The sequence below is a fragment of the Sceloporus occidentalis genome, unplaced genomic scaffold (assembly GCF_023333645.1).
Source record: "Sceloporus occidentalis isolate IW3139 unplaced genomic scaffold, rSceOcc1.0.p SCAF_11, whole genome shotgun sequence".
Taxonomy (NCBI): Eukaryota; Metazoa; Chordata; class Lepidosauria; order Squamata; family Phrynosomatidae; genus Sceloporus; species Sceloporus occidentalis.
The window spans coordinates 5098827-5118877 of record NW_028316991.1 but is presented as its reverse complement, the minus strand read 5'-3'; the positions used below and the strand labels follow the sequence as shown (position 1 = coordinate 5118877).

Sequence of the window (20051 nt, the reverse complement as noted above, 5' to 3'; positions counted from 1 at the left end):
AAGAACTGGCTAATAAGAGGCCCTGCAGGTCACAACGGCCCACAATATATATATATATGTCGCCTACTTGTCTTTTAGCATAATTAATGTGGACACTGTAGCTATCCTTTTAGAATAACTAAAATAATTAGTTGAAACTAATTTTATTATGTCATGTAATCAAGTAATTGAATAGCAATTCTTACCTAGATTAATTGAGAAAAAAATATCACTGTTTCTTTTCAAACTCTTTTTTTCTCTATGAAAAGAATGCAATTTTACCATATGGTGATTGCATTTGAAAAAGAGACCTCTGAAGTTCTGAAAGTGTACGTGACTCTATATAGTGCTTAATCCCTGGTGTTGACCCCAGAGCAAAATGCAGTTACATAGGTTTATTTGGTGTATAGAACTAGGCTGACAGCAACAGGATTATATTGAATGGGAAACCGCAAGACCCCTTACCACTTATCTTGTAGTCAAGGTCATTTTTATTCAGACCTGCCGCGCTTATACAATATACTTAGGCACTTATCAGTTACCCTCTCTCACTCTCTATCACACCCCCATTCACTCTTCCTTATGCTTTTACTCAATGTCTCCCTACCTTCTCCCCCGACTGCTTTGGTTCTCTTGCCTCTTTGTGTTCTTCTGTCTTCTTTCTTCAGCCACTTCTTCCTGATACTTTAGCTTCATTATCCAGGTACTTCTGCAAATCAATGGAGCCTCTGTGCACACCTTCTACCCTACTTGGAGGAACAGGGGAGAGGCTGTCACCGTGGTGCACGCAATGACTCTGCTCTTTTTCAGAAGTACTCCAAGAGGCCAGAATATTGCAGACAGATTCACGGAAAAAGAGAGGTGCAGAGTGCTTCTCTTTCTTCGATAAGCTGTCTGTAGCATTCTTGGAGTGCTTCCGCAAAAGGGTGGAGCCACGGCACGCACCATGGGGATAGCCCCTCCCATTCCTCCATTCAGGGGAGAAAGTGTGCGAGGAGGCTCCGCCCTTTTGTAGAAGTACCTGGATTACAGAGCTGATACCAGAGAGAAGCGAATGAAGCAAGAAGAAAAATGGAGAACCATTACGTTTCCTCTCTTCCGTGTTCTAATCAGGCTTTCTTTTGCATCAAACAACTGTACAAGTGTAATCATAGATTAGAATGTATACTTTTTTGTTATACATGTACTATATGTGCAGTACCTTATATAATCCAAATTTTTATTCTATTCATGTTTATACAAATTATTACATATTCATTAGATTTTAATAAGTTGAAGATTGACTTAACATTGCTATACTTATCTTTTATAATAATGGAAATCTGAGCGTTTGCTTTTTTTTTCACCTTCCACACTGATGTTTTGTGCCAGCTGCTGCTAGGTCTTGGAAGGTAGAATGACGTTGACACCCCATTCATAACAGTGACAGCTCAAAACAGGTGGACAAACACTGAAGCGTTGTCGGTGCCTTGGTCTAATGACATATCTTTAAAATTATATTTTTTTCCAGATACTCTTTTTTAGCATTTTAGCCTTCTAAACTAGTTGAAATAAATAAAATGTATTTACAAATAAAAAACATAAAATATTCAACCTCTTACATTTTAACAACATGCAAAATATTAGTTGACTTAGTTGACTTTTCCAGATGAGACATTCATTAGCAAATCTGAATGCGAAATGCATAATGTTTGCAGTTTTAATCCGAAACTGTTTCTTTTTGGATACAAAATGAAATTAATAGTTAGAACAATATTTACTCAATATGTGAAGCATTAAGGGGAAACTCAAGTGCTTAATTATTAAAGTTCTTCATTAAATATGTTTAACCCCCTCCCCCAGTGCATACTTTTCCTTGGCCTATGTATAGGTCAACATAGAATATTGCTCTATGCAATATATAGGCCAATATGCATTCCATAAATACAATATGTACAAAGCCTAAACCTCTCACGTTTGCTGATGTTTCATGGGCTTATACTGTGTTGTAGGTTTGTTGCCAGACTCATTGAAACACTGCCTGGATTGCAGAAGATTTAGGCCAATATTTGCATAAATTTAACATATTAAATATTGAAACGAGCAGTATGAATAAACCTATGGGTTGCGTTACTAAGATGGGAGGTACGCGAGTGCAATGATATTATATGGAGCCTGTGCAAATAGTAGTTTTTTGTTCTACCTTGAAAACCTGATATGCCATCAATTTACATGCATCTTCCAAAAATAATTCTTCAGAATATGACTCCTACATGTAGACTTGCCAATAAATGTGGATAGTAAAATCACAAGAGCTGGGCTCTTTTCTCCTTATGTACCAGTAATTCATTTTTAATGTTAATTTCCACCGTCTCCAGTGGAGACTGTAACTGCTGGTTTTATGTAAATAAATGTAATGTTGTGTAGTTTGTCAAATTTTCTTCATCACTGAGGGGGAATGGGGCATTATTGTCCTGATGTTGGTGTATTTTTCCAATAATTATTTGATTTTAATTATTCTTACAATTTTTAATAGTTGAATTGATGTATACATCCACTGATATATTTCAGCATTTGATCATGGTTACTACCATTCAGATTCTAATATCTAAAATAGAATTATATCACCTATATTCCTTAAAACAACAAACGTAAAGTCAAGGACTTAGTGTTTTTTACAACTAGATGTTTTTTTAGACAACGCCGCAAAATATGTTTACTCATGAAGGACAGAAAGAGCCAAACCAGCAAAGTTACTTGACTTAAAAATATTTTTTCTTTGAAAAAAACCCCTGAATTATTCTGAAGTATTCTAAACAAATTTGTAGCCTTTTGCTTTCTATTTTAACAACTGCCAAATACATAATCCAACAAATATATTTAGGGCACAATGCATATGTTCAAGATATAAAAATCATGAAAATATTGTACAAATGAAAACAAGACAGACATCTGCATTTTATTTAGTAACCACAATTTTGGACACTGTTTTTTATTTTATTAACTCAGCACGGAGCTAGTTGATACGGCAATTTCTATGGAGAACATAGAGTGTGTTATACGTTAATCTCAAACAAAAGACATTAGTCTGTGTGGGTGGCCAAATTCATATAACACTCATAATACTTTAAATGTGTGTTTTTAAGATGTTTGATTAGCTTGAAATATCAATAAGCTTTAAAGTAAATTTAATTTCTGTAAATGACCATTTTGAATACTCCTATTCTGATCATGCTATGTACTATAATTATGTGCTTTTAAGCCAGCAGAAAATAAAAATACAGATTATTTTTTTTTTAATTCTTGAAAGGATTGTTCAGTTTTTAAAATAATAAGAATAAATTAAGTTTTTTTCCCCTCTGAAATGAAATGCAGTCCTTGTTTTAGGAACAGTAGCTTCTTTGTAGCCAATAGAGATTCTAGTAAATCAACAAATTCTTGAAAACAGTTATTGACAGAAAATTATTTTTATGATATATATTTTTGTATATATATTTTAATATTGTTTTCCTAAAATAGCCATTTTGCGTCCCCTTAAGTTCATTCTGTCCTAGCGGTGGGACAGGCAGTGTTCGAAACTGTTAAAAGTCCTTTTTAATAACATTTTGTAACTGGAAACTCCACTTACTACTGCTATGTTATGCTATCATTCGGCATAATCATATATTTTTTATTCTTTTTGTCTTTCTCTTGAAGGATCCACCTACTTCTGTATCACTTGGGCTTCGAATGGAAGAGATGATTTTCAATCTTGCGGATACTCATCTGTTCTTTAACGACTTAGAGGTAAGTAAAATTTGATGTTTAAAAAGCCAACTGCATATTCAGCTTTTAAAAGCAATCAATAATTTCATAGAGTGAAAATGTTTGTGTTATTATTTTGTCTGAAATTATATAAAATACCGTCTTCACAATAGAACCCAACAAATTTCTTGGTTAAAATCGTTGTTAAAGTCAAAGATATAAGTCAAGCCCAATGTAGCCGCTGACATTTATTAAACTTAAACATATTTAATTAATTGTAAGCTTGCAGGAAGAGACCTCGTTACCTAGAGTATTGGTTTGCCATTTTTTGTCATACCCTTTAAATGTATGTACTGTATAGAGGCAGTGCATACATTGTTGGCACTATATAAATAACAGATAACAATAATTACTCATAACTCATTTCTGTTGCTTTGAGAGCGGTCGCTTCTAGAAGCCAATAAACGTGCTAATGATGGACGAGACTCCATTCACGGACAGTTTCTGAAATATTAGCTATTAAGCCACACTCTGGTTTATTACAAGTCAATATTTACTGCAATCATTTTCACAGCACTTTTATTTTTTTCTTCTCCTAAATGCCTTTAGCCACAATATGATTGGCATATTAACCCAGTAAGCACGCTTTATTGAGAAAGTCAATTTCTTCCATATTTAACTGTAAGACATAAAACAAGCCACATTCAGTTTCACCAGGATATAGACAGCTGTTTATTTAAAACCCAGTCGTTAAGCAAGCTTGTGGTAGGGCTGCCAACAGACATTAATCATCAAGTTGCTGTTTTGCTAGATTTTGGAAATGTATGTTATTTCAGACAGAAGAAGGAATCTGAAAGATTTGAATACAACTTCTCCTGATCAAAGTTAATTGGCAGCAATTGGCCTTTAAATATTTCCTGATGTTTCCTTTTTCAAAATCAAGCAAAATGCACCTTATTTAATGGATGAGCCAAAATCATTTTAAAAAATGCCAGTATGTGACAGACCTTAAATGTGGTTTTCTGCAACATCTGTCCTGTATTTTGATTTCTTTTCATCTGTAAAGAAACTACTCACATATGAATTGGCAACTTATATATTGCAATCAAATAATTTACAAGCTCTTTATTTTTTCTTCCATCTCTAAGAAAACTGCTTCTTTTTTAGTCTACGCTGGAATATTAGAAATTATTATTTCTACCTTTTTTATTTGGCGTAGAAAGCTGGGATTTTTAGTTTTCTCTCTGCATACATGACCTACATTTACCAGTGTTAATCGAGGCAGCTTAGCTTTAACATTCCTATGTTATGTTGACCTATGTGTGTTTCAGAGGGCATATCACCACTATGGCACCAAAAACATTAAAAGAAAACTGTAATAAAATTGTAATAATTTTAACTAAATTGTTGTTGAGCCATCCCATCAAAGTACATTTTTCTTTTGTATCATTTCATATTTTTATATTTTCTTTGATTTTATTATTATATTGAAATGTACAGCACTGCAAGTGCCACTTTTGGATAAATATGTAATATTTTGGATTAACTGTACCATAATATCTTGATTTATGGGTTTACATTGGCCTGTGACTCCTTGTTGTGGCGTCGACTAACTTTTCCAGATCTTCTGTCTCTAAGAATTGTTACATGTTCCACTTACGTGACATGGTATGATATTACATTTATGGAAAGATGATGCCTCACCTGTTGATTTTAATTTAGAATTGTGTTAAGACGGATAATGAGATTATAAGACAGTCTGTCGTTATGTATATCACAAATGATTTGTAAAATATATCAATTATCAATTCTATGTGGCTTAACTAAGTATTTGCAAAATGTAATATCTGAGAAAAACATTTTAAAAAAATAAGTACAAATATGCATTGGATGGGTCAGGGGGATGTTCAAATGGAAAATTAGGTTAGATGTTTAGTAAAATGAGTGGTAGGCACCACCAGATATATGTGGCGGTGGAAGCATCAAACAGAAACCCCAAGTTCTAGTTTTTATGGTTACTTAACTTCGTTACAGACTGTTTTCTCAAATCTTAAACAAATGTTTACATCAATTGGAAATTTTGTTAATTAACATGCCTATTTTAACAGCGAATTCATTTTTCCTTCTCCAAGGCTTTAAATAGATATATATTTATGAAAGCTGCAAAAACCATAAGGCATACCTCAGGGTTTAAAAAAAAAAGACATGTCACCTCAGATTTAAACCACCTGGTGATATCTTTCTGTCTTCTGTTCTGTGTCAAAAAAACAGTTACCTCATCTTAGATTGCAGGGGGGAAGCTTCTGTAGTTTTTGGGGTCTATTTGACAATTAAGACAATAAATGAAAGAAAAATGTCACATTTAAAGTGCAAATAGATCACAGCTCAAATTGGCAGCAAAAAAAATGAAGCATACAAACAGAAATGGAGATAATGACATTTGTAGCTTCAACTCACCGACTTCCGACTTCGCTGTGTGTTAAAAAATGCCAGGCCCGGTGAACCTCCCCTATATCAAGAGCTTCTTTGGCCCTGTATAAGGCATAGTGAAATTGTTTATGTATCTCGGACATCACCTCACTATTATGTAGAGCCATCGTGCTCTTTCTTGTAGGAGCAACTTGCCTTTCAAAATGCATAATGAAGTCGATATTTGAGTTGAAGCTGCAACACTCCCACAAGCTCCCTGATTAATGAATACACCCCAGTGTGTTTTAGGGTAATATTGTTTAAAGTGTTAATTAACCATTCTTTGGGTGCCATCCTGCGCTGTTCTAAGCACTCCAAGCATTTGGCCAGGTTCTATATTTTATTTTACCTAAAAATCCAAACTATGCCATTTGAAGTTTTCAAATGTATATATTTTTTCTCTTTATTTGAAATGTCTCCATCCCCTGTAGAGATGTCTGTTAGTGCATCCAAAATATGTTGGCTTAATCCATCTGCTTTATGCAAATCAGTCTGTTCTTCTATAACATCCTAATGAAAGAAGCATAGAAAAGGGCATAGTTGTCATGTGAACCTTTTGATCCTACTGCGGAAATAAAATATTTTTTCATGCAATGTAAAGACACCCGATGCTCAGCTAAAGAGAACATTTTATGTACATTGAGGCAACTGTGAACATAACCAACAAAATTGTCAAAGACATCAACTCGCTTAATATTAAAAATATGGTTGCTGTTAAGTCGTGCTGTTTATTAAAACAAGTTCCATGTTAATAATTATTAGAGGCCCTAAACATTTTTTGGCCTAGTCGTTTTTCATAGCCCCAAAACAGCTGGGTTCTAAAAAAAACATATATATCAGTTTTCCCATTAAATATTTCTTTAAGGAAAATAAAAACTAAAAAAATAGTTTGAGTAAAGAACATAAAAATAAAAAGGAATAAATAATTAAATGACATTTTTAATATAGTAATACTTTTGTCCTGTTGAGTAATTTTTTCACTGTAGGAATGTATTATAGCTCACACAGTCTGCGCTTAGAATAATGTGAGCATTTTGTATGGTTTTACATTACCTTATGCCAATATCAAGAAAAAGTCCTTATTTATGTAGACGATAATGAGCATCCTATAGTATATATACATAAAGACTAATCTTAAAATACCCCAATTATATTAAACGTTCATCTGAACAGAATACCCAGTGGTACTAAAATCAAAATGTCACTTGTCTCTGACAGTGATCTTTTCAAATTATTTTTTAGTTAAAAATGCTTGGGAGTAAAACAAAAGAAATGTTTGAAGGTTGATAATTGAGGTACACACTTAACTTTTTGAAATATTTTAACGAGTTGCCCCTGTCAGAAGTTAAAGTGATGAGGCGAGATAATGGAAGCTTAGTACGCAAGAGGTGCTGACATAACAATTAAGTACCACACCCTCTGTTTAATTTGTTGAAATTAACACTTCAGCCATCCCATGCCTCATTGTTGTTACAGTGCTCAGGCTCCTGTTTTTGAATTTATTAAAAGTAAAATAAATGGGGAATGCTATTCTACGCTCTTACCCACAGTTAAGGTTTCAAATTTCCATATATTGATATTTTCTTTATTAAAATTAGAAACTATTTTTGATGGATGGTAATTATTTACATAGAAAGTGGTGTGATGCCGGAGACAGTTCTCAGTTTCGGAATAGAAAGGAAACAATGTATAAATTACAACAAATTAATGATGTATCAATTGAATGGCTTCAAACGCTATTGTGAGCGAGTTATATATACAAATATACACAAACAATCAGGCGACATTTTAATAGTTAATATCCAAGCAACATTTTTTTTTTATTTCTATCCAAGCGACATTTTAGCCATTAATTGAAACACAAAATTGTAGTTTGTTCATTGCAAAGCCTCAACTAATTGCATCCTAACAATTCACCCCACTGTATAACCATCAATGGTCAGGAGTACTCTTTAGCCTTTGATGTCTCTGGTAATGTGGCTATGGAGAGAGGACATCTCACTGCAGATTTCAGTTTCTGTATATACTCTTACCTTCACACCCTTTGAGGAGCATGCCATATGTGACTTTATCCTACTGTTTGCATCCATTTCACATTAGTTGATGCATCTCCTTTGATTTTGTTGTCCACCTAGTCTTTACAAGTAACTTTGACTCTTACATTTGTGACACTTTTAAGCATTGGAATTTGTCCTTCAGACTTCAACGTGTATATGACTTTTTCTTGAGCTCTGGAAAATAATGCACTTATTCAATATTCAGTGGTATGAAGTGTTTCTGTTTTGAATATGTATGTTCTCATTCTTTAAACCCCATTTGGGTGGATGAAAGCAATGTACCTTTTATTTGTCTGTTCAAGTCTTAGTCACAGTATTTCTATCATTTTTCCCAGAGAAAAAAATAAAAAATGAAATATGAAATTATATTTTTCTTACTTTTGAATAATCTTGTATTTGAGTCACACTTAAAAAAGAGTTGGGCTGAATCATTATTATCTCCCATCATATTCAATAATGTGGCCTTAAAAAGTTATGAAATTGACAGATGTATCCTGAACAGCACAAAGGGTTACAAGATATATATTAGCTATAAGCAGCATTTTAGTTCTCAGGGTTTGACCTGCTGGTTAAAAACCTGCTTCTCCAGCTCTCTGGGCCAGTTTCTTATTTCTCATTAACTTAAAGTAGAAATATTTTCTTCAAAGCCTGTATAATGTTATTTATTTTATTTGTTTGTTTTACCTTAATGGCATTTTCAAATTCTCAACAAATCAGATTTGTTTCTGGTCTGCTCTTCTCCCAATTGTCAAGCCAAATACGGGAGATTTTGAGAGCTCTTTGTTTCCTTACATCCTGTGTTGGACCCACAGGTAATCTGCACCTTTTTTTCCCTCCTGTATAGAATAATTGTGGTGGGAAAGCATAGAGAATGCAGGGTCACAGAGTGCACAGCAGACAAGGTGTGACAGGTTCAGCCAATTTACTGCCAGTCAACTGAAGAATCCTCTCATTCACACCATCCATTCTCGCTGCAAAAGCAATTGAAGAAAGACGGCAAGAAAAGGGGCATAAAGATGCCTATTTTTACCTCTTTTCCCTATCTAAAATGTCATTGAATGTTCACAGCTTGGATCTAACAATTTTAGCAAAATCTATTTTTTGCTGTGATAAAGGGAGGGTTGAGGGTGTCCCATGGACTTCATTGATATTCAGTATTTACAGATACACACAGTTGTACAAAATAATAGCGTTTGTCCCTTTGTACAGCTCTATAGAGTATGATGGTGCTATGTGAATCAATAGTAAATACTATCTGTAAAAAGTAGGTTTTTATAAATATTCACTCTATAGTCTTTATATTATTAAAGAAGACAATAAACATAAATACTTAAGCAAATACTTTAATATGCCTGCATGTATTTTAGCTTAAGTACTTTTGCAGAAAAAATGCCCAGAGGGTCATATATCAAAAGTGCATTTAAATTACAAGGGGTCTTTTTTTTCCAAAAAATGGTTACATCTGATAATCAGGTTCATTCTGTCTTCTGTATATAATATATATATCCCCGTGTATATGTTCTACTGAATTGTGATTGATGTTACGGCTTCAGCAGCTTCCAGATCTATTGCCGTGTCAAAATCTGAGATGTCTTTAGGCCCTTATCCCCAGGATAACTGTAATGTATAAAGGATAACTGTAATGTATAAACACGTATCCATGTGCGGCGTTCCTGCCTGTCTTTCCATCTGCTCGCTTTCCGCAGTGAACCTTATTTCGAAGTAGAGAATATGGTGGCATTTTAATGTAGTGCAGGTTCTCACAAATACAGCCAGGGTCTTTATTATCCTGCACAGGGAAGGAAAGGAGGGGAAGTAATTGCCTACTGACAGATATGAAGGGAACAGAGAATGCACTGATCATTTCCTGTAAGCTGGCCCCATTCCAGCCAGTCTCAATGGGCCCGCTGATGTAAAAAGGAAAAAAAAAAAAGTACGTTGCAGCTTCCAGTGGGAGTTTTCTCTCGCTCTATTTTACCGAGCAGAATAAGGCATTGAAACAATTAGGCAAAAGTACGGTGTTAGTTTTCTCACGATAAACTGGGAATTCAGAACAAACATGGAAATGTTTGGGTTTGTTTTTTTGCCATAATAGTCATACTAAAAAGCGTTATAATGCTCCTAAGCTCTTATTGAGAGTTTGTTTTTACACGAAAAAATGACATTTCATTTCACATATCAACATTCATTTATTACAGACGCTGAATTGCCATAATTTTACTAAAATTAATGTCGTATACTTGTTTTACACAGCGCTGCCACTTTCACGTGTGCAGTAACTATGCATGATCATAATTTGCCCGCAGCTTACTAGACAGTAACTGAATGGCCTGATAACATGTTGTGATCTGACTGAATATATATCGTTTATATTGGTTAATCCAAACAAAATATATCTGACTTGCAACGTCAGATTTTTTTAATCAATAATTCTTGTTTTTAAGTTTTATTTTATTTACTTGGACTGCTTATAATGGGGCTATGTTCGCTTGCTTGTGTGTATGGACTGTTTGGGTGAAATATCTGATACAGACGGCTATAGAAAATGTTATTAACTTTAGAAGAACAGACATTAGAAGGTAAACACAACTGACATTTTTTCAGATGAAAAGCTCTATATTCGACAGCTACCGCATAAAAGCAGGAATTTGCTATACAGCTGGGATACTTATGCAAATCATTTGCCGTTTCTTATGGCACCCTAGACTGTGGTATAAATGACAGGAATTCTCATGAGCTAAATATCAGCGTTCACCGTTACATCCATAAATGGTTTCTCAAAACCTAATGAGTTAGGTCGATTAATTGCAGATTGCAAGCTGTTGACATTTATCTAAACCCAAGCGTAACTTCCCATGAACAAAAACAAACTGGAATCTGCCAAACAGCAGGAAGCAAACAGAGCGCTTCACACAACAGACTCATTATCAGCTAGAAGATAAGGAGGTCATACAGTAGTTAAAAGTAAATATGTGTGTGATGTTATCACTGCTATTAAACCGGTACATTACAATGCCAGAGATAATAGCCCCCAGCATAGGATTCTATTGTATGAATCCAGTGTGTTCCCTATTTTGTTTTATATATATATATATATTAGTAAGTAATGAGTCTCCCCGTCTTGGCAGAGCAGCAGTTATTGGATCTCAGAAACAGAGAAAAGTTGAATAAAAATAATTGTTTTCTAAACATGTAGTAAGCTCGAGTGAATTTATTTATTAGTTATGTTCACCGGGCATCTGCTTTTTTTCTATACTCCATACAATATCCTACAATGCTATAGAACTTGTTAACAGATTAAGGGGATCTGTACCTTGTTATAAGTGTCATTTATATGTTTTTTTGTTTGTGTTATTACATATACCTCTAATTTCTGTTCCCAGACTTTGCATGATTATAATCATTTATCTTCTGTCTGTGAGATTTCAGAAATCTTGTTTGTTTGTCAAGCATATTAGTTTTGCTTAACCAAAAAGGCGTTTTTCGAAAAACTTCACATCCTTGAAAATAATTAGATATAGAACGAGAGAGAGACAAAAAAACCCATACATTTTCCACAAAAGACCATGGTGGAATAGGCCCCTTGGTTGATCTTTTGAGTTTACCCTCTGTAAACCTGACTGCTAAGCATATACTCAAAAAGAAAAATAAAAACAAAAGGCACTTCAAAACCTTATTTTATTTACATAATTATGCATTCAGAGCCATCATGTGAGGCCTTCTATTCCTGTTTTCCTTATCTCAAGCAGTTGACCTCAGGAGAGGAGTAAAAGGTCACAGGGTCAAAGTCTTTTCCTTCTTGGATCTTGCTGCTTGCTGAGAGAAGGGTGCCTGGAAAATAGATGTTTTAAAAGTGAGGTTGAGGGTCACAGTTTAATTCTGTTACAGAACAGCTGGTTTGAGTTTTCTCCAAATTCTGACTTCCCTCCCCCTATCTGAAACCTACTGACAAAATATATAAATTCTTAGTGGCATAGTAACACAGACTAACTGATTGCAATATCTCTAAAGCAGTATCTAAACTGTCATTTGATTCAATACTTTCAAACAATGCTACTTTCTGAATTACTACTATAAACTAATATTGTTTCTGGAGAGAATTCAAAAGGCGGACATTCATTCGGCAATGCTTATGTACACAGAAGAAAATCCGTTACAAGTTAAGTATTTATTTGGTTTTAATGAGCAATAGGGGAAGGTCAGTGCATCATTTTATATGATGAAATGCTGCCCCCCACATGAAATGCTGCCCCCCACACAATCTCTGGAACCACGTCCACATCCATTATGATTAATAAATTCACTCTCACTCGTGCTCACGCTCTCATTCGCTCTCTCTGTCACATTCATGCTCTCTCACAATGTCTTCCTACCGTCTCCACTGATTGCTTTTGTGTTGCTGTCCCTTTTCTAGCATTTTGGGACCCCTGGTTCCTCCGCAGTTCGCCTCTGCTCCTGGTGCTCTTCTGCAAGAGGGCGGAGCTTCCGGCAACCCTCTTGCCTGATTGGAGGAATAGGGAGAGAGCATTTTTCCGTGGCTCTGATTTTTTGCTAAAGTGCACAAGAGGACACAAAGCAGATTCCTGGAGAAAGAGATGTGGAGAAATGCTCTCTTTCTCCTCTAATCTATCTGGAGAGAACATGTAAGGGCCAGCTCTAGTATACTTAAACCTGAATACTCTGTAGGTTTGACTAGGAGTCTTCAGGTGAAACCAGGGTCTCTGGGTCAGTTTCCTCTTGCTCCAGGAAGTAAAGTGGTACGTGACCCTCCACCAATGTTCTGCCTACTACCTACCCACCTTTCCTTTCTCCGCACCCAGTTCCCTAAAAGTAAAGGCGATCAGTGAGAACTCTGGGTAACCTACCCAGGAAAAATACCAGGTATGAAAGTCTATTATTAAGGCCCTTATTTCCATAAATCAGCTTGGGTACCCCTTCAAACTGTGGACTGTTCCCAACTATTCATCCAGCAGTCTAGAGGAGAACACGAGAGGCCACTAAATGCTTCTCCATAGCTTGCAGTTTCATCTTCGTCTCTGTGGAACATTTTTAAAATGTAGAAACAAATCTTTATAATAATCTTCTGTGATACCAAAACTATAAGAGTTAACAAAGCCTGGCAAATTTACATTTTACATAAACACTTTTAGCCCAGTTTTCTGTAGCTCAAAATATTTTTGTAAAATAACAAAGGAAAATGACCTTATGAAGAAAAGCATAATAATTTTTTTGGCATAGCAGTGTTTACACAAAGAACATCTGAAGGGCTTTTTCACCACTGTTGTTTCGTTTTATATACAAATACACCTTAGTTCTAGGTACAATTTCCATATTTTTGACGGCAGTCTAATCCCTACACACACTTGACATGAAGCATGTTTAACAAGATGTATGTTTTTTTAACAACCAAACATACGTGCCAATCCAGCTTCACTTTATTGAGATTTATAGAATTTTGGCACATTCAATCATTGGTTTCCTGCATATGGAAGGCCAGCATAAGGTGTTATCATAAGGCATTCCTTAATAAGAATTTGGTGTTCAAACAGGGCATAAATGCCAAAATCCAAACTTCAATGAAAGTGTTTAGATAACTACCATAAATACTTAATCTGTTTTTGAGTATTTTAGTTATGTGCCACCAATGTTCTCTAATTTTGTAAGAATTCCTACCTCTTAATTCAGCTTATTTATTCTTCTAAATATTATTAGGAAGGGCTCTGTGTGGTTGATGGACAATTGAAATAAGGTATTTAAAAGGAAAGCGAGAGTGAATCCATTTGGCTTTACCCATTCAAGTTAGAATTTTCTATATCTAAGCACACTTTCTTAAAATAAATAGAACTTGCAAGTCTTGAATATATGGCAAAGCAATAACAGATTTTTGTCTGCACTCTTCAGAAACATTGGCCTCAGGCTGTGTTAGTGTGTGGCTCAGAAGCAATCAGAGGTCATAATTTCAATGGCGGTTAGCATCAGGTTTAATTTTTGTAGCATGTTACATTACTAAAATGTCTGGTTTCAGTTAAGCTAAGTACTCACTGCATCAGACTTAAACAGTACAATATTTTCCAAGTAGCTTCAAGAGTAAAGGGACCTTTATAAAGCACATATGCTAATTGTTTTTAGCAGTTTAGTAAATATTAAGAATAGCCTCCAAATAAGAATCCATGTGTCAGTAAAAAGTAATGACAGCTGGAGTTTTTTAAGGCACTTAAGAAACAAAGTGGATATTTTACAAGGCTGCCACCTACTGCTTTACATTTAATAAAATTCCAAGATCAAGATGTTAATTGTCTGTTCTGTTTTGGTTAAGTGGCAGACTGACTATAAGTTTGTGTCTTGTCTTCCTTCAGGAATGTGACCAGGTTCACATTGATGACGTATCTTCGGACGACAATGGTCAAGACTTGAGGTAGGAGTTCATGTTATTTGCAACATTATTCATTTTTGGAGTTCCAGAATAAAAATAATTCATTGTATGAATATTTCCAACAGCACAAATAGGAGGATAAAGATATGTAACTGTACGGTGGTCTTAAAAGAAAGCAAACTATGACCACCTTCATAATCCTTCAAGCATGTTAACTTTTGCATTTAAACAATCTTTAACTAAGGTGCCAGTATTTTTTCAAAACAACATTGGCTTATTTTGAACAAGCTAAAGTCATTCTGGGACCTAATCACGAAGAACCTATAGTTCTGCAGCACATGTCCTACGAAGAAAACCTATCACACTTTCATTAATAGATCGAACGATATCTTCACACCTTCCATTCCCAGCATTATTGAACATATAGACTTTGTCCAGACATTATAGTTGCTTTTGCAGCAGGTGTACATGAATATGTAAGTGTATGTGTGTTAGCATGAATTTGCATGTTTAAGTGGTGTGAGAGGGAGTATGTGTTAGAATCAGTGTGGACGTGTGTGTTACTGAGTATGTGTATGCTAGTGTAAGCATGTTAAGTGTGTAAGTGTGTGAACATATGTCTGCCAGTGCGTACGTTGGAGGGAAGGAAATAGCCGATGGGGCCACATTCCGTTACTTGCGTTACTTGGGCCAGAATGTGCCAGGCCACCCCTGCTGTGTCTGACTGATCCAATGTGCAGGAAGTGACATCACATCCACTTCCTGCATGCTGGGTCAGTGTGCCCCCAGCACAGAGAAAAATACCACTCTTGCAGGTACACGATGGTGGGCAGGGCCACAGGCAGGCTATTTTGTGGCAAAGGAAGCAGAGACAAGCTGCTTGGGGACAAAAATAGCACAGACAAGCTGTTTGAAACACTGACAAGCTGGGGCAAAAATTGCATAGGCAAGCTGTTTGGGGCTAAGTTGGCACAGAAAAGCTGCCTAGGGGCAAAGGCGACACTGGCAAGCTATTTGGGGGCAAAGGTGACACTGTGGGACATGTTGCTTGGTGATGTTGGAGCCCTGTGGCAATTTTCGCCCCAGGGCCCTGTGGTTTCTAGCTATGCCCTACTCTCTGTCCCAAAACTTGTTTTTTGTGTAATGTCTGTTGAACAACAAGCACATACCCAGGTGTGAACTAGCCTAGGGAGCTATTGTGTCCACACAGCCATGTATGTGCTGTCAATAGCCAATGTTTTATAAGTTGTAAGCACGTATAAAAAGAGCTTGTTAATTCATAAAAAGAAATGGCAAATACCTACAGCAAAGCGTTTTTAGCAGGGCCTTTTTCCCTTTCATTTATTGTTTTCTAGGGTTCTATTTTAAAAGAGCTATAGGTTTCTTTCTGGTCTCATATTACATACTAACAACTTCAGCCTCAATGCTCAGTTTCGTATTGTATACTTAATGGGCCTTTCTTTCCATTAATGCAGCACTTATAACTTTGGGACAGATGGCTTCCCTGCAGCAGCGACCAGTGCAAACCTCTGTCTGGCAACAGGGGTTCGAGGAGGTGTGGACTGGATGAGAAAATTGGCTTTTCGTTATAGAAGAGTAAAAGAAATCTACAATACCTACAAAAACAATGTTGGAGGCAAGTAAAAAATTACATCTTGCGATGTTTTCTTTTTAAACTGGACCGCCCTTTCAATTTTATAGTGTAATATTCTGTTTCCAGATCTGTGCCATTGACCTAGGTCTGGGAATATCCAATGTGAAGTCATTTCATTATGTTGAGTTGAGGAACTTGTTTCTAATATGCACATGTGTATGACATCACATGTTAAAGCATCGCCTACAACTGCATGCATTTCAGGTAGCATGTGCTGTTATATCAGACATCACAGCAAACCTTTGGCTCATCAGTCTTGCCGTCTATTCTTGGAGATTGAGGAATGGCATCTACAGTTACAATGCAGTTTATTCACAAAAGGCAATAAACTGGCAAAAGAGTTGGCTGAGCTGGTCCTACAAAATGCACAATTGAATCAGTGACAATACTGATTTCGCTCTACATTATACAAAGCCAAACAAGCCTTTCCTGTGTAAGAAGCTCACTGGGATTGACTCTTCCTAATATATAGTGAAGTCAAGGAGTGGAGACCACAACTCTCCTTTTAGTAAATCGATCCATTGGTTGTAACTATATAAATGTATAAATGCACGATCGAATTTAGATTATTTTAAAACAGGTCTTTTAGCAGCCATAAAACTGTGATTCCCAATAAATTTAAGATTGCACAGCAAAATTGATGCAACGTCATGTAAATAAACACACTTTTTTAATAATAATTAATGTAAGCACAATGGCTCCATGTAAATGAGAATGTTTTTTGTGCATTTCAGGTCTGCTTGGCCCTGCAAAGAGAGAAGCCTGGTTGCAGCTAAGGGCAGAGATTGAAGCTTTGACAGATTCATGGTTAACTCTGGCTCTGAAAGCCCTCACATTAATTCATTCAAGGTATGGTTCTCGTACTGGGTGCCTCCTTTAAGGCATTATCCCAATAGCTTAATAGCAGTGAATTTCGCAACAGGTTCTAATTGTAGAGGTACACACCATTTTTTGGAGACTTACTCAAAAAGAGAGACACCAGTAGGAAGACTCCTGTATAATTAAATCTATGTAAACCAAAAGCAGATGAAGCATAGGAATGTAGTGGACGTTAGAATTTACAATTTATCCATAAATTCAGTTTGTGTTAAATACCCGAGAGTACTTTTGAGTTATGGTTTCGGAACCAGGCATCATCTAGGTGTGAGAAAGACCACTACTTACAGTATAATAGATCCTTTTAACCTATTTTGGGGAAATGATTAAGTGTGGTTTTACTCTTGCCCCTAGCATTTAGTAATATAATGCAATGTACAACAATGCACCATATCTATTTTTCAATCAAAAGCTCAAATGTTGTTCTTCCTGTTAAAATTTTAATGTTATGTGTTACAGGACAAACTGCGTAAATATACTTGTCACAACTACACAACTCATACCCGCTTTGGCAAAGGTTCTGTTGTACGGATTAGGAGTTGTATTCCCGATTGAAAATATTTATAGTGCAACAAAAATAGGTGAGTTCATTTATTTTTTGAAAAACAGTGTAGATATATCCCAAATTACAGTGATTTATTTATGTGGGGTGTTACCCTAAGTCTGACCCTGTGCAGTCCTCAAACTGCCTCCAATGTCCTACCTTGTAGAGGGGATCCTGTTTCTCATGTAGCACTTGACACCATATCTCGACACTCTGTTTTAAACAGCCGGTTACAAGTCCGATCTTTGTAATAGCTTTACATCTTCCAATTCTCTCAGTATCAACAGTGCATTAAAATTTTTACTTTACACATTTGTATTCATTTTGCACTTACATACAGTAAATTATAAAAATGTATGCATGTCTGCTTGCAAAACAATAATTATAACCAACATATTTTTTGCACAGGAAAAGAAAGCTGCTTTGAAAGAATAATTCAACGGTTTGGAAGGAAAGTTGTTTATGTAGTGATAGGTGATGGTGTGGAAGAAGAACAAGGAGCCAAGAAGGTAACACGGTTTATAGAGTCATTGCATTCATGCTTATTGTTAATTTGCTCAACTATATATCCCTATGACAATAGCATCTTCTGTCCAATTTAACTTTTTCTATGAGGGTAAGATTTTGGAGAATGATCTGCATGGCACCTCTAGTACTATGTGCCACAGCAGGAGGAAAATCCTTTTTAATTGCTTTCTTAAGGCACCCCTGGCACTTTAAGACCAGCTATGTTGTTATGCTCATGTAGCGTGCAGCCGGGCACGTATAGCCCACTTTTGGCCAGTTAGCAACCATTGTCTGCTTCAGTCTACAAAATACAGAAATATGTTCTCAGCACTTTCTGTTGCTATTACTTTTTGGCTAGAATACATACTTCTATATACTGTATTCATGCTAGACAGAGAAATGTGATTGTAGCAGTTACAAATTCCTCCTGGTGTGTCAAGCATAATAGTTCTTTATAGAGGAACCCTACATATGTTCCTCACTTCAGTTTTCATGAACTATTATATTGTTCTGCTGAAGTGCATCATAAACCACAAATTGGTAGGAATACATGTCTATGCTGAGATCAAACTCAACTATACATATGTGGAAAAATAGAATTTAACGCAAGATTAGAAACACTTGGACACACCTAATTGCTAATTTCCCTGTCTGCCTCTCTTGTTATCTGATTTCTGTCTTAGCGTCCAACTCTCTTTGTATTTATTTACATACCCAAATGATCTGATGCTCGGTGCCAAGTTTGATTCAACCCCTTGAACGTGAAGGCGAATGGCACATTATTCTCCCTGCCCTCAAAGTTGTACATAGACCTTTTTTTATCTCCACCAAGTCACAAATTAAGTTAAGATGGTCTCAACAGGCCACCATAGACATTTAAGCATTGTCCACACTGTGCAGCACAGCAAATTACTAAAGACCTCTAAATAAAAGCAGCTATTCCTATGACTGCAATAATGAAATACTTTTTCAAAGCAACACTTATACAGCTTCAAGTTGTGCTCACATTGTAATGTGATTATACATTTCGATAGTTTTCTTTTGTGTAAACAATATTCCATTTATGTTAAAAGTGTGTATAAGAAATATCTTCTCAAAGAAGGGAAGTCAATTTGACCTTTACACAATGTCAGCATTTTGTAACGTATTTAGAGTAAATAAAATGATAGCATTTTATTACTGTCCTACTAAGAGGTATTGGTGCAGAATAACACTCACCTTCAATGTACCCTTCTCAAACCCATAATGCATTACACACCACTAAGCAACGCAATGTAAGATCAGAAATGATGGACCACCCACATGAGTTTAATGACGATAACCAGAATCCTAGTATGCGTGGGACATATTCCAATATATAAAAAAATACTTAAAATAGTAAACCTTAACTTTTTTTATTTAAGGGTGTGTTTCCATAATATAATCATAACACAGAGTTAAATGTTTATCCCAAATATATTTGCAAGTAAATATGCCATCAGGTTTCTGGACTTTGAATGTTAATTTTTCTTTTTTTGTAGCATTCAATGCCATTTTGGAGAATAACAAGTCACTCTGATTTAATGGCGCTCCATCATGCCTTGGAACTTGAATACTTGTAGCAGTAACACAGCACTTCAGGTACCAGAGTAATTGCATCTTGCTAAAGGATTAAACATCGTCCTCATCACCCTGTGCAACTCGGTTACTGTACATGAAGATCCTAACATTAATATTACCATTGTAAGGTCTTATATTTTCTTGCCGACCTGCTGAAAATGTGAGTTTTGGAAAGTACAAGAAAACAGAGCATTCGTGTATCAGCAGCAGAAAATCCCACATTGCAACCGCGCAGCAGGATAACCAGACTTTCAAATGTAATGGAAGACA

General features: G+C 35.8%; 1 protein-coding gene across 9 annotated transcripts in view; it reads left to right on the top strand.

The window, feature by feature from the left end:
- Positions 1-19783, top strand: part of LOC149305470 (protein phosphatase EYA1-like) — a 42883-nt gene extending 23100 nt beyond the window's left edge. For 8 of the 9 annotated variants that reach the window (XM_089477624.1, XM_089477623.1, XM_089477621.1 and 5 more), the window contains 7 exons: positions 3655-3744; positions 14585-14643; positions 16077-16237; positions 16990-17104; positions 17591-17712; positions 18084-18184; positions 19703-19783. In XM_089477624.1, the coding sequence (XP_089333750.1) occupies positions 3655-3744; positions 14585-14643; positions 16077-16237; positions 16990-17104; positions 17591-17712; positions 18084-18184; positions 19703-19783 (729 nt within the window). Of the gene's footprint in view, positions 1-3654; positions 3749-13250; positions 13285-14562; positions 14644-16076; positions 16238-16989; positions 17105-17590; positions 17713-18083; positions 18185-19702 lie in introns of all 9 variants that reach the window. The other variant, XM_089477616.1, reaches the window with a different exon arrangement.
- The last annotated feature ends 268 nt before the right edge of the window (positions 19784-20051 follow it).